The following is a 27,264-nucleotide window of genomic DNA, read 5'->3' as shown; positions in this document are numbered from 1 at the left end:
GTCTCCTTCCTGAGCGGTATGACGGCTGCGTGGTCCCATGGTGTTTATACTTGCGTACTATTGTTTGTACAGATGAACGTGGTACCTTAAGGCGTTTGGAAATTGCTCCCAAGGATGAACCAGACTTGTGGAGGTCTACCATTGTTTTTCTGAGGTCTTGGCTGATTTCTTTTGATTTTCCCATGATGTCAAGCAAAGAGGCACTGAGTTTGAAGGTAGGCCTTGAAATACATTCACAGGTACACCTCCAATTGACTCAAATGATGTCAATTAGCCTATCAGAAGCTTCTAAAGCCATGACATCATTTTCTGGTATTTTCCAAGCTGTTTAAAGGCGCAGTCAACTTAGTGTATGTAAACGTCTGATCCACTGGAATTGTGATACAGTGAGTTATAAGTGAAATAATCTGTCTGTAAACAACTGTGTACTTGTGTCATGCACAAAGTAGATGTCCTAACCGACTTGCCAAAACTATAGTTTGTTAACAAGACATTTGTGGAGTGGTTGAAAAACAAGTTTTAATGACTCCAACCTAAGTGTATGTAAACTTCCGACTTCAACTGTACATATAAGTCAGGGTCTTTCATTGCCAATTCTCGCTCTTCCACTAAGCTGCGGGGGGGGGGATGTCAGATCAGAAAGGGTTAAGGTGGGGAGGAATGAAAGGGGGGGGGTATATATAATTGCTTGAAACTTGGAGACATGACGTAAGGTCTGGCTCAGTGGGACCATGATGTTTGCGGACTAAATCCCCCGCTCCCTGGCCAGTTCGCCCAGCTTAACAGGCACCGCCATATTAGCATTAAATTGGGCACGGCCGCATATGTAAATATGTGTACTCAAATACCCCTTTTCGATGGGCGAAAACAATAAGGTCCTTGGAAAGGAGCTGCTATGCTGACGTAATACTGAAGCTATACTGAATGCTTGTTAAAACAGTACGTTCTGTTTTTCTCCTTCATGCTCGAAGATCAGTGGAGTGTATGCCTGAAATGCACGAAAATGAATATAAACACACACACACACACACTACTATTATAGGTACAGTGAGGGAAAAAAGTATTTGATCCCCTGCTGATTTTGTATGTTTGCCCACTGACAAAGACATGATCAGTCTATAATTTTAATGGTAGGTTTATTTGAACAGTGAGAGACAGAATTACAACAAAATAATCCAGAAAAACGCATGTCAAAAATGTTATAAATTGATTTGCATTTTAATGAGGGAAATAAGTATTTGACCCCTCTGCAAAACATGACTTAGTACTTGGTGGCAAAACCCTTGTTGGCAATCACAGAGGTCAGACGTTTCTTGTAGTTGGCCACCCGGTTTGCACACATTTCAGGAGGGATTTTGTCCCACTCCTCTTTGCAGATCTTCTCCAAGTCATTAAGGTTTCGAGCCTGACGTTTGGCAACTCAAACCTTCAGCTGCCTCCACATATTTTCTATGGCATTAAGGTCTGGAGACTGGCTAGGCCACTCCAGGACCTTAATGTGCTTCTTCTTGAGCCACTCCTTTGTTGCCTTGGCCATGTGTTTTGGGTCATTGTCATGCTGGAATACCCATCCACGACCCATTTTCAATGCCCTGGCTGAGGAAAGGAGGTTCTCACCCAAGATTTGACGGTACATGACGCCGTTCATCGTCCCTTTGATGCAGTGAAGTTGTCCTGTCCCCTTAGCAGAAAAACACCCCCAAAGCATAACGTTTCCACCTCCATGTTTGACGGTGGGGATGGTGTTCTTGGGGTCATAGGCAGCATTCCTCCTCCTCCAAACACGACGAGTTGAGTTGATGCCAAAGAGATCGATTTTGGTCTCATCTGACCACAACACTTTCACCCAGTTCTCCTCTGAATCATTCAGATGTTCATTGGCAAACTTCAGACGGGCCTGTATATGTGCTTTCTTGAGCAGGTGGACCTTGCGGGCGCTGCAGGACTTCAGTCCTTCACGGCGTAGTGTGTTACCAATTGTTTTCTTGGTGACTATGGTCCCCAGCTGCATTGAGATCATTGACAAGATCCTCCTGTGTAGTTCTGGGCTGATTCCTCACCGTTCTCATGATCATTGCAACTCCATGAGGTGAGATCTTGCATGGAGCCCCAGGCCGAGAGAGATTGACAGGTCTTTTGTGTTTCTTCCATTTGCGAATAATCGCACCAACTGTTGTCACCTTCTCACCAAGCAGCTTGGCGATGGTCTTGTAACCCATTCCAGCCTTGTGTAGGTCTACAATCTTGTCCCTGACATCCTTGGATAGCTCTTTGGTCTTGGCCATGGTGGAGAGTTTGGAATCTGATTGATTGATTGCTTCTGTGGACAGGTGTCTTTTATACAGGTAACAAGCTGGGATTAGGAGCACTCCTTTTAAGAGTGTGCTCCTAATCTCAGCTCGTTACCTGTATAAAAGACACCTGGGAGCCAGAAATCTTTCTGATTGAGAGGGGGTCAAATACTTATTTCCCTCATTAAAATGCAAATCAATTTATAACATTTTTGACATGCGTTTTTCTGGATTTTTTGTTGTTATTCTGTCTCTCACTGTTCAAATAAACCTACCATTCAAATTATAGACTGATAATTTCTTTGTCAGTGGGCAAACGTACAAAAATCAGCAGGGGATCAAATACTTTTTCCCCCTCACTGTAGCTGATATAGCGTATCCTGAAGGGCTTTTAAGAGCTATGCCTTCGAATTGGTGTCTTTGGCATTTTCAAAATAAGTCAATGTTAAGTACGGGACCACCCATACGTAAAGATGTATGCACACATGACTGTAAGTCGCTTTGGATAAAAGCGTCTGCTAAATGGCATATTATAATATTATTATTAACTACAATACTTAAGAGCGGACAGAGTTTATGAGGAAAGAAGGAGAAGACTATGAATCAGACTCCTACAAAGAGCGTAAGGTGTTACAACATATTGTGCAATAGAAGGAAGGAGGAAATGAACACACTGTCAGACAATTATTCATCCGTTACCTTAACACAGAACGACAACACCCAAAATGAAGTGTTCAAGGACTGCCTTGTATTGAGTGAGACTTAATTTCCCCTTCTTTTTCCTCTATGTTCAGTAACCTCTGCACCTCATGGCAGAAGAATCAACACAATTAGTAAATTCTGGTTCTAACAGACTCCATAATACATTCATACACTAGGCTATACCTGGCCGAAATTGAGATTACACATGGCTGACCTTGATGGAGTGAGGCACCAAAAACTCACTGTGGTCTTTCTGCCTGAGAGCAGCCAGGACTCACAGATTGAACGCAACATTGCTATGCTAGCTCGCTATGCTAACACACGAAGTGGCTGTGGATGGTATGCGTGCGAGCTTAACCAGCATTTCATAGCGGGTCACATAGTCACAAAGCACCCGCTGTACCTTAGATTTGCGGCGGCTGACAAGAGTCAACTCCCAAGGATTACGGGGCAACAGTGTGGGCATTGAGCTACCCGGCGACCGTTACGAGGTGGTTAAGTGAGTAAGAACGAGAAGATGAAAGTTGTGGTTAGAGTGGTTAGCTGATCATAGACAGCCAGCCGGGGTTAGCTCTACAGTGAAGTCTTGCACAGGGTGTGTTGAAATAAAATAAAGTCGTGGTGTTTGTGGAAGCAGTCTGATTATGCCGCCAAAAATATCAGCCAATCAATGGTGAGGTATTGCAAAGTCCAAAAAGCTTATTTACTGTCAGTTAAATCAGCAGAGGCCAAGGAAACTGTTGCGTTTAACTTGTTGTGCCACATTATTTATGTACACAGTCCATACACCGTTCACGATTCCAGTACACAAGCCACAAAATGTATTTCATCCTTAAAAAGTTTGAGCTGCTTAGTTCAAGCAATGACTCCACCATTATGTTGACTGATATACCATTAATATAACGTAACACTTGGTTTCACGGCTTAATAAGAGGCTAAAATCATCAGGAAGTAATATAATACTACATAATGACTATGGAGTTGTCAAGCTATAGCTCAATTCAAAACAATGCTCCATTTCAACGGTATTTCAACGACGAAAGGTCTTTGACTGACAGGACGTGGGCCTATGTGACCTTAAGAATATACATAGAGGGCACGGCCAACGTCGCCATGGCTACACTGTGCAATATCAGTATTGCCCTCCATGTCACAATACAGTAGTGGGGAGCAATGGGGTTAGGGATCAGAAGACAGAGTGTGGTACACACACACACAGAGCTACAGCTTTGACAGATAAGAGGTGCTGTAAGGCAAACACAAAGCGGTCACACAGAGTGGTTGCATTTAGATGAATAACAAACATAACCCGACTGCTTTAAGAAACCAGGGGCCGTATGTATCAAGCACCTCAGAATACTTTGCGCCCGTGGCTGGTCCATGAGCGTCCGCGTCACTAAGCTGTGATGAAGGACCAGAGAGGAGCATTCAGGATTGCATTTTGCCAGGGAGGTGAAATACAGTAACAGTAAAACCATGTTCACGCGGACGCTCATGGACCAGCCACGGCGCAAAGTGTTTCAATTGATTTTGTTTAATAACCTGGATAAGAGCATCCCGCGGGCCATTTCTGTGCCACGGGGCAGCAATTGGAGCCGACAAGGCCAACTGGGAGAGGAGTAACGGCCAAGGATCATTACGGAGGGTAGTTAAAGTGTATTTGGTAACTGCAGACTGACTGATCTACAAATCACCTGGCATCCTAAATGACTACTCCGTATGATCTGTAGATCGGTCGGTCTGCAGTAGCCGACTGCAATGTAGTCGTGTGTCATTTCAAACATGCACAAAGACTCAACATCAAACTCCTACTGTATGTAGCTCAAGGTCTTGCCGTTACCGACAAAACATCTCCAAAGTGATTACTGGTACATTTGATTTGAATATTCAGTCTTCGAATGACAATGCAGTCGTTTTATTTACAAAGGAGTGCCAAGATGAAGAGCTCATCAACAATGCAGCTTTGCTAGTTTATCCCCTGTCTCTTGATGCCTGCTATACCCTTTTCACACTATTGTGACGATCCGAAGCAAACTGTGCTGGCTCTGATATTTTATTTTCACATTGTCCTTTTAAGCACGGTTACAGCAACTACGCTGGACACGTAACCAGGTCAGCTCAGTGCAGTTTGGCTCAGTAGTGTGAAAATCCTTTATAGGTAGCCTGCTAGAAAGGTCTTGAGAGAGCACTGAGACTTTCCCAACACAAAACAAGAAACAACATGACAGCTAACAGCAGGCCAACAGGTTTTGCCAAAGCGCTATCCTGGATACTGGCGTTTAACACTTTAGTAAAAACATACTGCAGAGATTAACGTCGGCACGGTCTCTCTCCAGTACCGAAACGGCTAGAGCAGCCCCCTGGCACGCTCTGTCTGAACTGATGGCAGCGCGCGCACACACACACACACACACACAGAGTGTAAACACCAACACTGTGTGTGGAGACTGCGGACCACAAGAGTAGGTGGTCTCCCTGAGGCAGACACACACACGTTGTCTGCTCAGATGCCTTTTAATCTGGCAACCGACATGGAAGGGCATCTGGAGGATAGAGCATGCATACGCCTGTGTGATTACTTCAAAAGGAAACATTTGTGTTTAATGGTATGGTTAATTCAATACACCCACATCCATTCTATATTTCATGACCATCTCTAGAAATTATGAAATTATATACTTTTTTCCCCCTGTGAAATATTTACAACTCCAATGATTTTCTTTATAAAACCAGTAGACACTATAAAAGACAAGAAACACAATTGATCAAAACAATTCCAAAAGGAGAAGGACCAACCAGGGGCTTTGACAAACTGAGGAGATTTTCTGGGAGACTACGAAAGCCGCGGGTGTATTGCTTACATCAAAATGTGAATTACAGGATTCATAAACCCCTTTTGGTTTTCGGTTTCCCCTGAGGGGCACGAAGGGAGTAGGAAGGAAGTACTTTCTCTCTGGAGAACGCCACAGGGCCCTCGCTCTCTTCCATCTCACTCTGTGGTGCGAGCCTGACGACTTCTCACCCTCCACCCAAGTACTCTCTCTCTATGCCTCGCTCTCAGCCTGTTGTCATCTGGTCCCCATGGATAATATCACAAGGGCCAGAAAGAAGTTAACAGTGCTGACTAGTAAGAACTGACGACCCCATGTGAAGTGCAGTCTCTTTTAGTCTCTTTCTCTTGCATCCATATCCTTTTCTTCTACCATGTCAGTTGTCCTTGCTATGGACTGCAGGGGTGGTGGGGTTTTCCTCTAAGAGTTGTTATTTTGTAGATCTCCCCCACTCTTCCCAAGGCCCTTTCTTAAAGCAACAGCAAGCCCCCCCATCAACACGGCTACTGAGCTGGAGCACTTGGCTAAGTGGAGCAACCAGTTAGTTCTGGGAGGGATATCTAACTGAAACTTGAAATCAGGTCACCAGTCCAATCGCATCCATCACTAATGTGTCATCGTTGCTGTCATCATCACATGATCCAGGTTATAAGAATCAACTGATAGTGGTCAAAAACTGTGGGACAGAAACGTTCCTTTACTTACATGGTAAATCAGTTGGACTGGTGACCTGTAATTCATATAAAAAGGAGTATAGTGTTTACAGAAAGGTAAAATACCACATCTGTATACATTCATTAGGCCTACATCAGGTTTACATTGCACAGGGATGCCAGGAATCGCATCTGCAGGTGCACAAACCCAAAGTCACTCTTACACACTCACGGTTCCCTGAGTTTTCATTTCACAGCACAAAAAGGTGAACATTTTGGAGGCACAATCAATTTTGCACTGGCCCGGAACACATTGTAAGATGGACGCCTCAGTGCCACTCTTCAGAGTGTCATGTCTGCCAGGCACCTCCTGTTGTTGACAACAATAGTCGAGTGCTTAGGCGTGACCTGGGGTGTGGTGCATTTGGCTCTGCTGTTTGCATTACATGGCAAAACAAGTAGGTGTGCATACCATTCCTTACAAGGGAGCCTCTGAACGAGGTCGAAGGGAAGAGGTATAAACCTGGGCTTTGCTTTGGCCTGTGTTGCCGTCGCAGAAGTGTGGGAGTGCTCGCATGATGCATCATTGCAGAAGAATGCGGACCACCTGCAGTTCAGGTTGGTAACCACTGGTCTAGTGAGCAGGCACCAAAACCAGATTAGGCAAGTTTGCTATTTATCAAATCAGTTTTTGTAACAAAACCATCGGCAGAGTAAAAAATATATACATATTTTGGTACATGAAAACTTAAGTGAAAAAAAGTTTATGCACTACATAACTCACAGCCTTTTATCCGCAACAAGTCCGTTTGATTGAACAGCTCTGATGGGAAAATGCGCATATTTATTTATTTGATGTGGATCTTAGAATATTCGCATGAAATTCTGTCGCCAATTGGATGGAAACTAATTTCAATTATTTATATTATGTCATGCTTTGAGGTGAGGTACCTTCGTACTGTCACCTTTTTACTATACAAATTACAGGAAAATATATTTCCAAATTCTAAATTGGTTAATGAGATATTTACACCTGATACCATACAAATGTTGTGGCAGGGCCAAAAGTGTTTCTGGAGCTGCTAGATTAGTTCCACTGGAGTAGGCTGTCAGCCTCTGGGGCGCTCCGTCTCAATTCTCCCCCTCCGCCATCGATCCAGAGGTCGGAGAGACTGCTTATAGATGCACTATCCCCAGTCTGATGGACTCCACGCCTTCTCCCCAGAGTGGGCAAATTGCTGCCCGGGTGTCCCTTGATCTCCTGAATATATGGAGAGTACACCGATTTGTGTCATGCCATAATAACATGGTGGTAAATGTGCAAAGTGTGAGCAAATAAACATATCTCAGACAGCAGAACAATAATAGTCTTGTCTTATGAGAAACTACCTCATTACATGGGATAACGGATGGAAAGCCATAAAAACAGCGATCTGGAATTTGAAGTATGCGCTGCTATGACAGCAAGGTCCAGACTTTGCCTTGACATGCAGTCAGGTATGCATAATCCTACGCATACTATGTCTACACACAGCAAAAGGTCAGAGACCTGGCCGTGTGGTGCCAGGATAACAACCTCTCCCTCAACGTGATCAAGACAAAGGAGATGATTGTCGACTACAGGAAAAGGAGGACCGAGCACGCCCCCATTCTCATCGATGGGGCTGTAGTGGAGCAGGTTGAGAACTTCAAGTTCCTTGGTGTCCAACAAACTATCATGGTCCAAACACACCAAGACAGTCGTGAAGAGGGCATGACAAAGCCTATTCCCCCTCAGGAGACTGAAAAGATTTGGCATGCGTCCTCAGATCATCAAAATGTTCTACAGCTTGACCATCAAGAGCATCCTGACTGGTTGCATCACCGCCTTTTATGGCAACTGCTCGGCCTCCGACCGCAAGGCACTACAGAGGGTAGTGTGTAAGGCCCAGTAGATCACTGGGGCCAAGCTTCCTGCCATCCAGGACCTCTATACCAGGCAGTGTCAGAGGAATTGCCAAAAGACTCCAGCCACCTTAGTCATAGACTGTTCTCTCTGCTACCGCACGGCAAGCGGTACCGGAGCGCCAAGTCTTGGTCCAAAAGGCTTCTTAAGAGCTTCTACCTCCAAGCCATAAGACTCCTGAACAGCTAATCATGGCTATTGCATTGTCCCCTCCACCCCCTCTTTTTACACTGCTGCTACTCTGTTTATTATCTATGCTTAGTCACTTTACCTCTACCTACATGTACATATTACCTCAATTACCTCGACTAACCTGTGCCCCCGCACATTGACTCTATACCGGTACCCCCTGTATTTAGCGTTGTTACTATTATTTTACTGCTGCTCTTTAATAAATAAACAAAATTATTATTTTTACTTATCCATTTTTTACTGAACCATTATTTTTCTTAAAATTGCATTGTTGGTTAAGGGCTTGTAAGTAAGCATTTCACTAAGTTCTACACCTGTTGTATTTGGCGCGTGTGATCATTTTTTGGATTTGATTGGATTTGCACACTGGTCTCTTGACGATATCATTTAATTAGTGAGAGGAAAATAGTCTGAAAAAAATACTTAAAAAGATAAGGGCATTGGAATTACATGCCAAAGCCGTATTACTTGAATAGTGGCCTGCAGGCCTTATTCCCCCCCCCATAGCAATCACCATAACTTTGCATATTTAAGTGTCATGATATGATGGCAAACACACTGAAAGCATGGTGGTATGTAAATCATAAAGTATATTATTTCGTTTTAAAAACATACATTATGCAGAGTTATAATTGAGATCGCAGAGTTGATTGATGTCCCCTTTTCTAACTATTGACCCGTGACCTCTTATCATTTTGAATAAATGGCTATCTTATTGAGTATCCACGCACTGAGGGAGGTCCAGCATTTGCTTTGGCACTGTATTATATGTACAGTATATAGAACTAAATGTCCAAAGACAAAAATGAAGTGATTCGGAAGTAAAAGTTATGTTGTGAAACAACTCATGAAGTGCAATCTCTAAATCATCTAAAGGCCAATGCATTGTGGAATAAAATACAAAAAACACAGCAAAACAAGTATGAATACTGCAGTGTTGTCCGCACAGAACCTTCCGGTATAAACACCTGTAAAACACACTGATGGTGTTCATAGGGCTAGCAGGTTGGCCTCTCGTTAGAATACCAGACATGGTTACTCATAGACTGGAGGTGCCGGGCTACTGTAAACCCAACTGCCTGAGAGAAAAACTCTGGCTACGTCCCAAATGGCACCCTATTCCCTTTAAAAAGGCCCATAGGTATCTGGTCAAAAGTAGTGCACTAAGGAATGGAGTGCCATTGGAGACGCACACTCTCTCCTTCAGAGAGGACTTTCCACTTCCACATTCTCAATGGACATACCAGGGTGGTCGAAGGGAGTCATTGGAATAAACACTTGTGGGGAAATTACAAAATGTGATGACCAGAAAAGGCCAGGAACTAATAGTATCTTGAGTATGCGTAACATGTCGACTAGTATACTAGTCAGTGTGGCGGAGTATGTACACAAAAAAATGCTGGGGTAGGAAGCATTTCAAGAACTTGTGTGTTTGAAATGCCTGACTGCATGGCACCCTCCCACACCTCACCAGCACTGGGTAGTAGCTGCCTGAGATTCAGCCTGGGAAGTCGGGAGCTTGCTCCTGTGAAGAACACACAGAAGCCGACAAGCCGTGAGCGCCGAAAGATCCCAACGTCGCGGGCCGCCTCTGAACGAGGAAAAGGACTATTATTCAAACGTCTGAGGGAGTTGAATACCAAACGCAGCTCAGATGAGGGGGGAAATGGCTGCCTTGTGCAAGCAAAAGCAAAGAAATAGGCTGAACAGGCCCATGTATTGTCTTCCTCAGAGACCCAGCTCTTACATTAAGTGTGGGTTATGTAGAAGAAGAAAAAAAAGAGGGGAAAAAACAGTGATATCTCCCAACAGGAGCTGGAGAGCATTGGTCGGTTCTTTCTCCCATTGGATGTTTCTTTCTGCACCCACTCCCATCTTCGCCTTCTTTGCAATATATTTATAGTGCGGGGAAGGAGGAAAGGAAAAGTGGTGGTGATGCCAGACATCCTCTGGGGCAAAGGAGGAGCTGAGGCAGAGAGAGGCTCATAGTGATTCTTTAACTGACACACACACACACACACACACTCAGTGTGATGTCATGGATGCCTAGTGTTGTGCAACAGCAGTACTTCGGGGTCAAAACGCTAGCAGTGCCTGTCGGTGATAGTCGGATGTTATTGTCCAACTCCGACAGCAATGGTCACAAAAGCAGCCATTTCGAATAGGACCCATCCCAGAGACAGACTACAGTGAGGGAAAAAAGTATTTGATCCTCTGCTGATTTTGTACGTTTGCCCACTGACAAAGAAATGATCAGTCTATAATTTTAATGGTAGGTCTATTTGAACAGTGAGAGACAGAATAACAACCAAAAAATCCAGAAAAACGCATGTCAAAAATTTTATAAATTGATTTGCATTTTAATGAGGGAAATAAGTATTTGACCCCCTCTCAATCAGAAAGATTTCTGGCTCCCAGGTGTCTTTTATACAGGTAACGAGCTGAGATTAGGAGCACACTCTTAAAGGGAGTGCTCCTAATCTCAGTTTGTTACCTGCATAAAAGACATCTGTCCACAGAAGCAATCAATCAATCAATCAGATTCCAAACTCTCCACCATGGCCAAGACCAAAGAGCTCTCCAAGGATGTCAGGGACAAGATTGTAGACCTACCTAGGCTGGAATGGGCTACAAGACCATCGCCAAGCAGCTTGGTGAGAAGGTGACAACAGTTGGTGCGATTATTCGCAAATGGAAGAAACACAAAAGACCTGTCAATCTTGCCAATGAACATCTGAATGATTCAGAGGAGAACTGGGTGAAAGTGTTGTGGTCAGATGAGACCAAAATCGAGCTCTTTGGCATCAACTCAACTCGTCGTGTTTGGAGGAGGAGGAATGCTGCCTATGACCCTAAGAACACCATCCCCACCGTCAAACATGGAGGTGGAAACATTATGCTTCGGGGGTGTTTTTCTGCTAAGGGGACAGGACAACTTCACCGCATCAAAGGGACGATGGACGGGGCCATGTAACGTCAAATCTTGGGTGAGAACCTCCTTCCCTCAGCAAGGGCTTTGAAAATTGGTCATGGATGGGTATTCCAGCATGACAATGACCCAAAACACACGACCAAGGGTTGAAAATTGGTCATGGATGGGTATTCCAGCATGACAATGACCCAAAACACACGACCAAGGCAACAAAGGAGTGGCTCAAGAAGAGGCACATTAAGGTCCTCGAGTGGCCTAGCCAGTCTCCAGACCTTAATCCCATAGAAAATCTGTGGAGGGAGCTGAAGGTTCGAGTTGCCAAACGTCAGCCTCGAAATCTTAATGACTTGGAGAAGATCTGCAAAGAGGAGTGGGACAAAATCCCTCCTGAGATGTGTGCAAACCTGGTGGCCAACTACAAGAAACGTCTAACCTCTGTGATTGCCAACAAGGGTTTTGTCACCAAGTACTAAGTCATGTTTTGCAGAGGGGTCAAATACTTATTTCCCTCATTAAAATGCAAATCAATTTATAACATTTTTCACATGCATTTTTGTTGTTGTTATTCTGTCTCTCACTGTTCAAATAAACCTACCATTAAAATTATAGACTGATAATTTCTTTGTCAGTGGGCAAATGTACAAAATCAGCAGGGATCAAATACTTTTTCCCCCTCACTGTATATATATATATATATATATATATATATATATATATATATATATATATATATATATATATATATATATATATATACACACATACATATACATATATATACACACACACACACACACACACATACAAAAGTGTGTGGACACCCCTTCAAATTAGTGGCTTTGGCTATTTCAGCCACACCCTTTGCTGACAGGTGTATAAAATCGAGCACACAGCGATGCAATCTCCATAGACAAACATTGGCAGTAAAATGGCCTTACTGATGAGCTCAGTGACTTTTAACGTGGCACCGTCATAGGATGCAACCATTCCAACATGTCAGTTCGTAACATTTCTGCCCTGCTAGAGGCTGTTATAGCAGCGAAGAGGGGACCAACTCCATATTAATGCCCATAATTTTGGAATTCGATTTTCTTTGCCGAGTGAAACCCTACAGTCACACCTCTTGACTTTTGCCACATTTAGTTATGTTGCAAATACTCTAATGTCAATGTGAAATAAAAATTATATCATTTTTTAAAGATGAATGAAAAATAAAACACTAATATATCTTGATTAGATAAGTATTCAACCCCGAATCAATACATGTTAGAATCACTTTTGGCAGCGATTACAGCTGTGAGTATTTTTGGATCTAAGAGTTTTGCACACCTGGATTTTACAATATTTGCCCATTATATACTTTTTTAAACTCTTGCTCTGTCAAGTTGGTTGCTGATCATTGGTTGTTGATCAAGTCTTGCCATAGATTTTCAAGCTGATTTAAGTCAAAACTGTAACTATGCCACTCAGGAACATTCAATGTCATCTTGGTTAACAACTCCAGTGTATATTTGGCCTTGTGTTTTAGGTTATTGTCCTGCTGAAAGGTGAATGTGTCTCCCAGTGTCTGTTGGAAAGCAGACTGAACCAGGTTTTCCTCTAGGAGTTTGTGCATAGCTCTATTCCGTTTCTTTTTATCCTAAAAAAAAAACACCCTTCAGATGATGAGCATATCCATAACATGATGCAGCCAACACCATGCTTGAAAATATGAAGAGTGGTATTCAGTGATGTGTTGCGTTTGCCCCAAACATAATTGTTCGTATTCAGGACAAAAAGTTCATTTCTTTGCCACATTTTTTGCAGTATTATTTTAGTGCTTTATTGCAAACAGGACGCATGTTTTGGAATATTTTTTATTGATACACCATCCAAAGTGTAATTAATATCTTCACCGTGTTCAAAGGGATATTCAGTGTCTGCACCAATAGGTGCCCTTCATTGCGAGACATTGGAAAACCTCCCTGGTCTTTATGGTGAAATCTGTGCTTGAAATTCACTACTCAACTGAAGGACATTACAGATAATTGTATGTGTGGGGTAAAACCAGAGATGGGGTAATCATTCAAAAATTGTTAAGAACTACACTGAACAAAAACATGTAAAGTGCTGGTCCCATGTTTCATGAGCTGAAATAAAAGATCCCAGAAATGTTCCATACGAACAAAAAGGTTATTTCTCTCAAATGTTATGCACAAATTTGTTTACATCCCTGTTAGTGAGCATTTGGTATTTCTGTCTGTAATAAAGCCCTTTTGTGGGGAAAAACTCATTCTGATTGGCTAGGCCTGGCTCCCAAGTGGGATGGCCTATGCCCTCCCAGGCCCAGTCCATGGCTGCGCCCCTGCCCAGTCATGTGAAATCCATAGATTAGGGCCTAATTAATGTATTTCCTTATATAAACTAACTCAGCAAAATCTTTTAAATTGTTGCATGTCGTGTTTACATTTTTGTTCAGTATATTATTGCACTCAGAGTGAGGCCATGCAACCTATTATGGTACTTGTTACGATTTATTTATTTTACTCCTGAACGTATTTAGGCTTGCCATAACAAAGGGGTTGAATAGTTATTGACTCACGATATTTCAGATTTTCATTTTTTATTAATTAAAATGTTGTAGAAATGTCTGAAAACAAAATTCCACTGACATTGTGGGGTAATGTGTGAATATCAGTGACACAATCTCAATTTAATCAATTTTAAATTCAGGCTGTAACACAACAAATGTGGGAAATTCAAGGGGTGTGAATACTTTCTGAAGGCACTGTATATCCGGTCTATAAGATTTTCACATTAGCTAAGACTTTAATGGAATGCAGGGTCGCTACTATACTATATAATAGCACAGTAGCAGAACAAATGCATTAAGATATGAAATTGGTTTCTGCTCATTGCCAGTGGAGCGGTTCTGACACTCATTTGTCGCTTGCCAATGAGCTCCCTCTACTACTGATAAGCACTAGAAGTAAATGGGGAGGAACATTTTAAAAACAAAACCTACTCCGGAATCAGGAGGGTATCTGCAATACAACTTCGACATCTAGGCCTATTCGCTCTCCTTTGTCCAGGCATAATCAGAAAGAAACGAAAGCCGGCTTCGATTGAGGCAGGACATTTTCAAAGTAAATGATGCACAAATGCCACGTACGTTAGTTACACATAATTCATTTAGAATCTGACAAAGCGTTGCCCTTTAAAATTGAAAAAATGCCTATTGAAATTAATGAATGCACCGTCATAAAAGCTGTAAATGATGTAATACGTAAGAGCAGCAGATAAAGCTCAAGTCATTTCTGGAGAGCGCACTTCGCTAGCCTAGGCAGCCGATAGGGCTTTAGATCTGCACAATCGTCTAGCTTTAATGGCGAGAAGGCAGAAGAAAATAGGAAAATAAGCGTACTTCCTTTCTGAAACAACTTTCCACCACCATTTTCAGACAATTTTGGGTGTTACACACCCTTGGCTGAACACTGTACAACATCCTAAATTGTCTGAAAAGGTTGGTGGAAAATTGTGTTTCATAAAGAAAGTACACATATTTTCCCTGTTTTTATCCCCCACCTTCTCGCCATTAAAGCTAGTTAACTAGGAAAATTATGCCTTTGCAGCCTGAATAGAGGATGCTTTATGTACGAGCCGGTCTACTGGGGACACGAGTGTATTACCGGGAATGCACATCAAGTCTAGACGATTGTGCAGATCTAGCACCCATGCACTATCGGCTGCCTAGGCTAGCACTTAGCTTGGCACTGGCCTTGGTTAGCAATGTTCGGAGGCACTAATGTACACTGAACAAAAATATAAACGCAACAAGTAAAGTGTTGGTCCCATGTTTCATGACCTGAAATAAAATATCCCAGAAATGTTCCAAACGCACTAAAAGCTTATTTCTCTAAAATCTTGTGCACCATTTTTTTTTTACATCCATGTTAGTGAGCATTTCTCCTTTGCCAAGATAATCCATCCACCTGACAGGTGTGGCATATCAAGAAGCTGATTAAACAGCATGATCATTAAACAGGTGCACCTTGTGCTGGGGACAATAAAAGGCCACTCTAAAATGTGTGGTTTTGTCACAACACAATGCCACAGATGTCTCAAGTTGAGGGAGCATGCAATTGGCATGCTGACTGCAGGAATGTCCACCAGAGCTGTTGCCAGAGAATTGAATGTTAATTTCTCTACCATAAGCCGCCTCCAATGTTGTTTAAGACAATTTGGCAGTATGTCCGACAGGCCTCACAACTGCAGACCACAACAGAGTGCCCCATGGTGGCGGTGGGGATATGGTATGGGCAGGCATAAGCTACAGACAACGAACACAATTGCATTTTATCTTTGGCAATTTGAATGCACAGAGATACCCTGACAAGATCCTGAGGCCCATTATTGTGCCATTCATCCCCCGCCATCACCTCCTGTTTAAGCATGATAATGCATGGCCCCATGTCGCAAGGATCTATCCACAATTCCTCTAAGCTGAAAATGTCCCAGTTCTTCCATGGCCTGCTTACTCACCAGACATGTCACCCATTTTAAGCATGTTTGGGATGCTCTGGATCAACGTGTACGACAGTGTGTTCCAATTCCCGCCAATATCCCGCAACTTCGCACAGCCATTGAAGAGGAGTGGGACAACATTCCACAATCAACAGCCTGATCAACTCTATGCGAAGAAGATGTGTCGCACTGCATGAGGCAAATGGTGGACAAACCACAGTGACTGGTTTTCTGATCCATGCCCCTACTTTTTTTTTTTTGGTATCTGTGACCAACAGATGCATATCTGTATTCCCAGTCATGTGAAATCCATAGATTAGGGCCTAATGAATTTATTTCAATTGACTGATTTCCTTATATGAACTGTAACTCAGTAAATTCTTTGAAATTGTTGCTTTTATATTTTTGTTCAGTATATATTGAGAGCTACAACTCACTCAAGGCCTACACATCACAATACGCTAATAGCCTTACCGCTGATAGATTTAAGACATGGCATTTAAGAGGAGTCATAAGGCACACTAAAGACTCATGTCACTGACTATTGAGTGCATCAACTGCACTGTTCATAAGAATAATTGTCAATTATTCAACAGACTTCAATTGGACATGCCATTACTAATGTACTTCACAGGTGAACTCAGCTTTCAATAACATGAACGGTATGTAGGCCTACTGAGTTACTTGTTCAATACACTTGTGTTTGATATTTCGATACAACCATTATGATTGAGAATGGGATGTAGATCTTTGGAATGCATCATGCAATGTTTCTCTGCATTCCAAGATGTAGGTATTCAGGTGACAGGTCCTTGGGTCTACCTGAACACTTTGGATAACTTTCTATCATTTAAAAACAATGGCGGTGAATAATTTGCACATGATAGGCTACACTTGGAAATTAAAAGTTGTGTACAGTACAATACTGGTAGTGCTCTGCTATAACAAGGTCCCCCCGTTTTGGTTTTTGCCCTAACACTACACAGCTGATTCAAATAATCAAAGCTTGATGACTTGGTTATTTGAATCAGCGGTGTAGTGTTCTGGCAAAAACCAAAACGTGCACCCAGGTAGGCCCAGGACCGAGTTTGGGAAATCCTGTGCTATAGTGACTAACGTCATCCGACCAATCCTACCCTAGTAGCTACGTAGCTCGAGCAGTTGACGCCACAAAGACCGTAGCGCGCGAGTAGGCTTCCTGGCACAAATGTCAATCTTCCTAGAGAGGACTCAACACACTAAACCCCCACCAAAAATAAGCGGGGTATTTTGACGTGGTTTACCTGCAATTCGGCTCGCTCCACCTCCCATTGCGCTCTATCCACCTCGAAGCGGGCCCATTCGTGTTGCAGAAAGTGCAATATGCCCGGAATGTTGTAATGAGCCCTGGCCGCCTCTCCGCCACCGACGTCGCCTGGCTGCTGCGGTCCTTTGCCAGCGCCAGGCAAACCCGAGTTGTTGTTGTTGTTAAAGAACACGCCGGGCCCTGCCTGTTCGTCCATGCCCAGGCCAGGTGTGTGGGTTCGGTTCGCGCAAGCTGGCACGACTGTGCTCAGACAGATGGGTTTTCCTTTAGCCGCCCCTGTGATATGAAATGGAAAGGAAATCGCTACCTACAGCTCTCTCTACTGGGCAGGCACACGCATGTCTGAGCAGCCAGCTGTCTATTGGTGACGTTCACACTGAGCTCCCACCCACATCCAGAGTTTTCCTTACCCATTGGTCGATTTCCACGATTCACACTGGAATAAGCCAATCGGATATAAATGCGCGTTGTGTTGACAATTGTTTATCCTACGCATGATGGAATTTGAAGTTCAAAGAAGATAGAGCTGCATTTTTCACCCTAAAATGCGCCCTTTTTCTTTACTGTCTTTTTCTTTAATTGTCCTACGAAGTAGATTTTTTTGTATCTGAAATTGGAAATGTCATAATGTATGCTACATAAGTGTATCTGTGGTAGCCATATTTAATATATTATAGCACATTCCATTCATTTATCTATGCATTCCATAGATGCATTCATCCAGTTGTTTACTTAGCACACACACACAAGCCTATCACCCATGACCCCCTGACTGAATTTCAGGCCCTTTGAAATCCAAGAAAAAACATGAAATAAAATGTTGCCAACACATGATGTAGGGGCTACTTTAGTGTGAGAATATTATAAGGCCTATATGTATGATTTGTAAGATATTTTAATGACTAAATTACCTCTATTTAATGTTTAGTAATTCTAAATGTTTTCTTGTTTTCAAACATATATTACATGAAACATTACATTCAGGTCATTTATTAGATCTTAACAATTTGAATTGGTTTTAGACACAGCTGAGTCATTATGCACGGTCAATTAATTAGCCTTTTGAAGCGTGCTGACACAACCCCATGGTAATCAGGTGATACGTCACTGCAACCACACTATTTAATTTCTGTTGGCTGATCGGCATGGTCAAATCTTATAGCCTAGATCAGAGAACAGGAATTGAAGAGAGGAGTCACTTGCCCACATGATGCCGCCATTTGAGAAACCACAACACCCCAAGTCCTTCAAGCAGAGAAAAAGCTTTGGTGATTAATTTTCTTTAATGATTTGCATGTAGTAGGCTATGACATGTGTTGCTTTATAATCTCACCCACGTTTTCCATCCCACTCAGCCACGAGAAAACAGGAGGTCGCGGGGATCCGAACAAAGTTTCCAACTAAAATTCCGGTAAGTTCGCTTATTTCTAAAACCTTATTCAACCCTGAAGTTCCATTTAATTTGCACCTTCTAAAAGTAACCCCCTCCCCCCCAGGTTATAATTGAAAGGTATCAACGGGAGAAGTACTTGCCGCCTCTTGATAAAACGAAGTTCCTGGTCCCCCAAGAACTTTCCATGACTCAGTTTGTCACCATTATAAGGTGAGTCTCTTTAGAGAAACGTTTGGCTGTGAATGTGTTTATTTAACTTGGTAAACTTAGATTAACATGACTGAAATTGACCTAAATCATGTTTTTGGTTGCGAGAACTGGTGAGTAATTTCAAACTTGGTAATCACGTGATATGAATCAGCCACGAGTGCCGGGCGCGACTGTCACTTGTCATAAATTACTCATAATGACTTAAGTTTGCAGGACAATTTCAACATTTGATTACGTCTTGTCAATACTTGCTGCACTTTCTCGTTTCAGAAATCGTATGTCTCTGATGCAGAGTCAAGCGTTCTACCTGCTCATCAATAATAGTGGCCTGGCCAGCATGTCTCTTACCATGGCACAAGTCTACAAGGACCACAAAGATGACGATGGCTTTCTCTACATGACATATGCTTCTCAAGAAATGTTTGGTAATTGTGTTGAGATCCGCGAGAAGTCATTGCCAATTGCTGGAAATGTCTGAGAAGACCTAAATTGCAGGATTGGTTAATGTGAGGCCTCAGCTTTTGGCAGGCCCAATAACTGAACTTCGTGTATAGCTATAAAGTGCGATTTATATATAAGGATATTTATTATTACTTTGGAAATATTTTTGTATTGTTTTTAAGGTAATAAATGTTTCAAACTTTTGAGGATCATGCTCTGAATTACTTGACTTTGGCCATATTGCTTAAAGCGGCGATATAACTTTTTGGGCGACCAATCAAATTCGCATGGAAATCGAAGTTGTAGGTTTGTCATTCTCGTTCAAAGTAAGTCTAAGAAGCGGTAGATCTGTTCTGTACTCTATTTCTATTAGTAGTTTTTGTATTATTTTTTTGGTTTGTATGCCAGCTTCAAACAGCTGAAAATAAAATGTTTCTTTATAGAAAAGTGATTTCACAGTGGTGTAGATGGTACAATGATTCTCTTTTTGGTCACAATCTGAAATTCCGCGAATTTAGCACTTTAGCAACCACGACATGGCGGAGCGACGTCTGCATATTGCACCTTAAACAAAATATAAATATTGTCACTCAAACGTGCTTTTTCCATACATTTAATTTCCCAGAAATGTGTAGACTTGTACATTGCCTTTTAATAGGAAATCTGAGGCATCAATTATAAAGGAAGGACCTGTTGACACCTTGCCCAATTCCCTACCTAGCAAAAGAGCAGTAACTGCTCAGAGTAAAACAGAATGACTTGTTTTATTGTCCAGCCAACTCAATTGTAGGCAGGTCATTGGAGGTGTGGTTCTGTCTTACTATGAGGTTATTTTTATTCATATTGACTGACATGACCTTTGGCCCTAGCTGACAGTTACTGCATTCTTGCTTGGTACACTCACTGGAATACGTTTCCATGATTGAAAAAAATAGTTTTACACAAACTTGTGTTAATATATTTGTATGTGGCTGTCAGTGTCATAGTTTGATACTTGTATCAGCAAATAACAAATAATTCCAAGGTCAACTGTAGACACTGTAATGTGTGTGTGATGGCAGTTACTGCCTTCTTGGTTTCACAAACTTGCATTTACTGCAAACATGATAAAGCATGTATTTAATGTATAAACATTTTCAACTCATTTTTGACCAAATGCACAGTTACTGCTCTTTTGCTTGGTAGGGCAGTATACTACATCTAGGTACTTGTATGTATCTGATTGGTCAAAAGACCAGATTATGAAAGATCAGAACTATTCCTATTCAATCCACTATGGGTCCCTTTTTTGCCATAATGGGGATCAGACCTCTGTTTAAATACCTTTCAAATCTGTACTTGATTAAACTAAACCAATAGAATAGCCCCAAAACCACAACCCTCTCCTATCTGGCACTCCAGGCAGGCTAGATAACACAAAGTATTTGAATCAAGATGATGGAGATTGAAGCTTCAGAGAACTGCATTCAAAGGGGGACTTCCCGAATAGGAACAATACTCCTGAAGGGGGCAGTGTTGTTCCACATCTTAAGTCTGTTCTACATGACTGCACAGTATGGTTTGTATTTTTAGATTTTGGATCTTGTAAGGCTGAAGTTCTTGAAGGATTTTGAGTGTAGAGGCTGCAAAATGTATACTAGTAAGAGAACCATTCCAACTTCTAGAAAACAATTTTGGTAGTGTAGCCTAACCTAGCATATTTGACTGGACTGATGTATTTCAAACAGGAAGACTTGGTGTTGAAATTTCGTTGTGGCATGGACCCTGTAGCACTGTCACTGACTCACTGAGGTCCTATTGATCTTAAGGGACCACTTTTTGTCAGGAACATGAAATGCCTTGACTTCACTTCCTGAATGTAGTCGAGCCAAAGAGCAAGTAGACCATGCATCATCGTAATTGCGTTTCTCGTGGTTGTTTTAGTATTAGGGCTACAAAGAGGGGAAAGGGGCCCAATGTAGACTGACTCCATGACTACAGGGCCATATGGCAATGAAGAAGTATGAGCAATACTACTAAAACACCACAAAGAAGTTCCAAAATCAATGTGAGGTACATTTTTATGAGTCACAGGTCCTATTGAGATGTGAAGAATGCATAGAATATTTAGAATTGTCAATCCACTTTCTATCATGTGGAATAAAATGAGGAACTCCAGATTATGCACAACATGTCTGTATGGAGTGCTTAAGGCTGCATTTACACAGGCATCCCAATTCTGATATTTTGTCCTATTGGCAAAAGAGCTGAAATGATTGGTCAAAAGACCAATTTGTGGAAAAATATCAGAATTGGGCTGCCTGTGTGAACAGCCTAAATGTTGCAACTTGTGGCCCATAGATACAGTGAGGGAAAAAACTATTTGATCCCCTGCTGATTATGTACGTTTGCCCACTGACAAAGACATGATCAGTCTATAATTTTAATGGTAGGTTTATTTGAACAGTGAGAGACAGAATAACAACAACAAAATAAAGAAAAACGCATGTCAAAAATGTTATAAATTGATTAGCATTTTAATGAGGGAAATAAGTATTTGACCCCTCTGCAAAACATTACTTAGTACTTGGTGGCAAAACCCTTGTTGGCAATAACAGAGGTCAGACGTTTCTTGTAGTTGGCCACCAGGTTTGCACACATCTCAGGAGGGATTTTGTTCCACTCCTCTTTGCAGATCTTCTCCAAGTCATTAAGGTTTCGAGGCTTACGTTTGGCAACTCGAAACTTCAGCTCCCTCCACAGATTTTCTATGGGATTAAGGTCTGGAGACTGGCTAGGCCACTCCATGACCTTAATGTGCTTCTTCTTGAGCCACTCCTTTGTTGCCTTGGCCATGTGTTTTGGGTCAGTGTCATGATGGAATACCCATCCACGACCCATTTTCAATGCCCTGGCTGAGGGAAGGAGGTTCTCACCCAAGATTTGACGGTACATGGCCCTGTCCATCGTCCCTTTGATCCGGTGAAGTTGTCCTGTCCCCTTAGCAGAAACCCCCCCCCAAAGCATAATGTTTCCACCTCCATATTTGACGGTGGGGATGGTGTTCTTGGGGTCATAGGCAGCATTCCTCCTCCTCCAAACACAGCGAGTTGAGTTGATGCCAAAGAGCTTGATTTTAGTCTCATCTGACCACAACACTTTCACCCAGTTCTCCTCTGAATCATTCAGATGTTCATTGGCAAACTTCAGACGGGCCTGTATATGTGCTTTCTTGAGCAGGGGGACCTTGCGGTCGCTGCAGGATTTCAGTTCTTCACGGCGTAGTGTGTTACCAATTGTTTTCTTGGTGACTATGGTCCCAGCTGCCTTGAGATCATTGACAAGATCCTCCCGTGTAGTTCTGGGCTGATTCCTCACCGTTCTCATGATCATTGCAACTACATGAGGTGAGATCTTGCATGGAGCCCCAGGCCGAGGGAGATTGACAGTGCTTTTGTGTTTCTTCCATTTGCGAATAATCACACCAACTGTTGTCATCTTCTCACCAAGCTGCTTGGCGATGGTCTTGTAGCCCATTCCAGCCTTGTCTACAATCTTGTCCCTGACATCCTTGGAGAGCTCTTTGGTCTTGGCCATGGTGGAGAGTTTGGAATCTGATTGATTGATTGCTTCTGTGGACAGGTGTCTTTTATACAGGTAACAAACTGAGATTAGGAGCACTCCCTTTAACAGTGTGCTCCTAATCTCAGCTTGTTACCTGTATAAAAGACACCTAGGAGCCAGAAATCTTTCTGATTGAGAGGGGGTCAAATACTTATTTCCCTCATTAAAATGCAAATCAATGTATAACATTTTTGACATGTGTTTTTCTAGATTTTGTTGTTGTTATTCTGTCTCTCACTGTTCAAATAAACCTACCATTAAAATTATAGACTGATCTTTTCTTTGTCAGTGGGCAAACGTACAAAATCAGATCAAATACTTTTTTCCCTCACTGTATGGGGTGGTCACAGGTCTGCAAGGGACTGGACACTTTCCTTGACAGGGCAGGGAGATTGGTGAACCCAGAACAATGTGAATCACTTTCTGAATTCCAAATCAACCCCTAGCCCCTATTCCTAAATCCCTCCTGTAGCTCTAAGAGGATTTAATTATATTTTATTTTGGGTAAAATAATACATCCATTTGATCCCAGAGTATAGGCCTATCACTTGTAACACTTATTTCCAAAATGGTCCTCAAAGGATCATAGTGACATGAACAAGTACATTTTCTTTGTAGAAGAAAGCTATGTTTTAAAGATGCTTATTTTAGGTACATTTGTATTACTTTCTGGATATTAGTGAAAATTGATTTCAAGCTTGTGAGTTGTAATTAAAATGTGTTCTGTAGATACTGTAGTGAAATGTTTATCTGACTCCATAAAGGTTATTTAGCAATATGCAAGAACACCATAGTTGAGTTACTGTAATAGGTGATTAAGAAATGTCTGAGAATTGTCTATATCAAAGGCAGATATTTAATTAACATTGTACAATGACTGGATTCACATACAAGGCATATGGCTTAAGTTACAAAGCATTAACAAGCATTACAAGGCATTATCCTAAGCATGGTCAGAGAGAGAGAGAGAGAGAACAGAGAGAGAGAGAGAGAGAGAGAGAGAGAGAGAGAGAGAGAGAGAGAGAGAGAGAGAGAGAGAAATCATAGCCTGAAAGGCCATGTCCCAAAAGTCCATGGGGTGTAGAGAGAAAGAAAGAAAGAGAGAGAGTATCTCACCACAGCAGTTCAGGAACAAAAAAAGAGAAAGAACAATGAATCTAATACCCTTTTATAAGCATCTGAGTTGTTTGGATTCAAAATCTGAGTTGTTGACCAATAGTATTACTGTAGAGTTAACCTCCAATCAGATATCAGACCTACAGTACATGATGTAACCTCTGGAAAATGGGGGTTGGAGACATAGGAATGCTGAATTCCTAAGACAACACAGAGGAAATTATTGCATAAAGTTTATATGAAGAGTCACTTCGGGAGATGCCCTACAAGATAGAAACGGATATGCTTCTGCACGGAAACTTTTATTAAGTGACTATATCACTGACCGCAAGGGGGAGCCCAAGATCCATAGAATATGTTGAGCTGTTGTGATGGTTAAATAAGTTCAATATCAGTCAGCACTGCAGGCACCTGATATTCAGTCCCAAAATGTGTAAAGAACAATTTTCCTTATTTTTCCAAATGTACAGCCCTGTTGGCTTTCACACTTGAATCAGACTACATTACATTATTGCTTTCACCTTTGAAGACTTTGTAGAGAACACTCTCCTCCCAGTGCTGCATTGTCGAAGTCCAGTACATTGGATCGGCAGCATAAAGTTTTATGGGCCATTAACCGTAATGGGATTAACCAAATGTATTACGTCCCAACAATATCGACCATCTCGTTCTGGCTGGGAAACAGCAGGTTGTTTTCATTTTGCTTAGTCATGCCCATGACTGTATTGAATGTATTTTCTTTGCAACATTAAAAACATCTCGTTGTGACGTTTCCCCACGGATGCTACCAAGTGTTGAGAGGACGGTGATTAAAAAATAGAGACAATGCTCTGTGGAATATAATCTGAAAGAACTCAAAGAGGAGCATTCAACAAATACAGTAGTTGGAGAGACAGACAGTACAATTGTCTTTCTCAATTGTCTTTCCTCGTGTCTTCTCTCCTGGCCTCCCTCTCAAAACGCATTGGAGGAGAGGATCCAAGGTTCCTTCCCTCTGACCTTTTCCTCCAACGTGTGTTGAGAGAGAGGCCAGGAGAGAGGAAAGGAGGAATCAGGGTAAGACATTTGAGAGAAAACCCTGGTGGATGGATGTAGAGAGGGAGAGAGGGAGGGGGACCAGAGAGAGAAAGCGAAAGAGGACCACTTGATTCTCTGCAATCAGGACCATCCAATCAAAAGTGCACTATATTATCATTCTCATTGTGGATTCCAGTGGTGCTTTTGTTTACATTACCAAATTACATTGGTTCATTGGGGGACAATGAACACACACACACATACATACATACACACACACACACACGCACGCATACACACACACTGTTCGTCACAAACCCCCTTTTCCAATGCCTGCCTTTTTATCGGTGACTGGGGAAGTGGGTATATCCTTTTCCACTTTGAAGGAGGGGGCAAGGGAGACATTCAGACCTATTTGTTTAATGGCATAAAGATCCCGGCTTAATGTGCCATCGCAATCAGCAAGCAAGTAGCCACAGACCTTTTGGAGCGCCAATACTGAAAGTTAATGGAGCTTATTGTTCAACTGAAGAGCTTTAATGTTCCAAACTAACTTTACAAAGTCTAATTCGTCGGAGTTGCCAGGCCCTTTGTTTTGGCAAATGTTTTAACGTAAGTGTTCCGGTTATATTAGTCATCATATAAAAAGCAGTGTGCCTCACTAAGAGCAAATTCAAAGGATCATTACATACATAGACAGGCAGACAGACTGGGTGTATGTACGTGCATATGGGCACACCTGCCTGTGTATGTGGCAGTCTGTCTGTCCTCATCATTGAGCTGTTAGAGGGCTATATGTCAGCACAAAATACTAGTCTTACCATCTAGAAACATGGTAGGATTTCAGGATATTGGGATCAGTTATCCCATGTCCTTCAGCCCCTTTATACAGCTGTTTGGTTATGACCTAGCACAGCAGACAGGTCATAGAGAGAACTGTGACAGGTGACAGGCATCCTGCTGGTGTGTGTGTGTTTAATTGTCTTAAGTAGCCCAGGTGCTCCTGGCACACACACACACACACACACACACACACACACACACACACACACACACACACACACACACACACACACACACACACACACACACACACACACACACATACACACTAAGCTGTAATTAACAAGCTGCCATAGCAGTAATAGTGAAGGAAGCCTGCTGTGTGGGGAGAAAGTAGGCAAAGCAGCATCTGGAGGAGAGAAAAGGGTTGCTTCTCAAGGTCGGAAAAGTCATGCAAACATTGTGCAAACTTTGTGATCAGGGCTTTGCCTTTATCTCTTTAGGCTCTTGTTGTGCAAACTCTATCTGTGATGTGTCATATTACTTACAGATGTAGGATCTTAATTGGATCACTATTTTGTTGCTTAGAATTTTCAACACAGCAGGAAATGCAAACTTGTAGTGTATTCAAGGTTTAAAAAGGCTTCTTAAGTTTGTAATTTCCACTTACAAATGTCAGACTTGATTTGCGTAACCAAAAAATGTATCAACCCCTAAAATTTTTTTTAGCTCAAATTAAGATCCTACATATGTAGATTATAGGGCGTAGCACAACAGTCAATATTTTCCTTGTCTCCTTTTCTGTCTGACCGCTGACCTAAATAGCCTTGATACAGTAGGTGTAAGAAATATGGTTATACCCAGATCCAAATACTGTATACTATCCAGTTCTTTCAGTTATTTGTGGTCATTGGGGAGAGGACTCCAGGAACATTTCTTTGTATTTGCCCAATGTCATTCTATAATTTAAAGAAAAATTGCATCACTCATGTACAGTGCACCCAGCACTTTTTAATGAACCACAAACACAATATAATCGAAGCTAATTAATATACTAGTTTAATTAGCCGTATTGACCTGTATGAAAAAGTCTTTCACAAGGTCTCAAAGTGCTTCAATAATTACTACACTGTCACAATCATAATCTGGCCTCAGGAAAACCTGACATGTCATCAAGCTACGATCTTAAGGGACCACTTTTTGTCAGGAACATGAAATGCCTTGACTTCACTTCCTGAATGTAATCAAGAGCAAGTAGACCATTCATCATCGTAATTGCGTTTCTCGTGGTTGTTTTAGTCTTAGGGCTACAAAGAGGGGAAAGGGGCCCAATGTAGACTGACTCC

At 42.0% G+C, this 27,264-nt stretch overlaps 2 protein-coding genes across 3 annotated transcripts in view; one reads left to right on the top strand and one right to left on the bottom strand.

Annotated features, from left to right (window-relative positions):
• Positions 1-18,192, bottom strand: part of LOC123483068 (striatin-like) — a 72,642-nt gene extending 54,450 nt beyond the window's left edge. For both annotated transcript variants that reach the window (XM_045212509.1, XM_045212510.1), the window contains exon 1: positions 17,333-18,192. In XM_045212509.1, the coding sequence (XP_045068444.1) occupies positions 17,333-17,551 (219 nt within the window). In that variant the 5' untranslated portion in view covers positions 17,552-18,192. The remainder of the gene's footprint in view (positions 1-17,332) is intronic.
• Positions 18,193-18,459: 267 nt separating this feature from the next.
• LOC123483067 (microtubule-associated proteins 1A/1B light chain 3C-like) lies at positions 18,460-19,602 on the top strand. The gene is made up of 4 exons (XM_045212508.1): positions 18,460-18,623; positions 18,711-18,766; positions 18,852-18,958; positions 19,229-19,602. Exons 1-4 carry the CDS (start codon positions 18,563-18,565, stop codon positions 19,434-19,436), a joined length of 432 nt encoding a protein of 143 aa, XP_045068443.1. The 5' UTR covers positions 18,460-18,562; the 3' UTR covers positions 19,437-19,602.
• Positions 19,603-27,264: the final 7,662 nt, after the last annotated feature.

The sequence above is a fragment of the Coregonus clupeaformis genome, unplaced genomic scaffold, assembly GCF_020615455.1.
Source record: "Coregonus clupeaformis isolate EN_2021a unplaced genomic scaffold, ASM2061545v1 scaf0018, whole genome shotgun sequence".
Classification (NCBI taxonomy): domain Eukaryota; kingdom Metazoa; phylum Chordata; class Actinopteri; order Salmoniformes; family Salmonidae; genus Coregonus; species Coregonus clupeaformis.
This window is presented reverse-complemented; position numbering and strand designations above follow the sequence as displayed.

Bases quoted from the DNA above. Each gene is read 5' to 3' on its own strand.
- LOC123483067 (XM_045212508.1), top strand. From the start codon at position 18,563: ATGATGCCGCCATTTGAGAAACCACAACACCCCAAGTCCTTCAAGCAG. The intron at 18,767-18,851 runs GTAAGTTCGCTT...CCTCCCCCCCAG, and splicing joins AGTTTCCAACTAAAATTCCG to GTTATAATTGAAAGGTATCA. The intron at 18,959-19,228 runs GTGAGTCTCTTT...TTCTCGTTTCAG, and splicing joins CAGTTTGTCACCATTATAAG to AAATCGTATGTCTCTGATGC.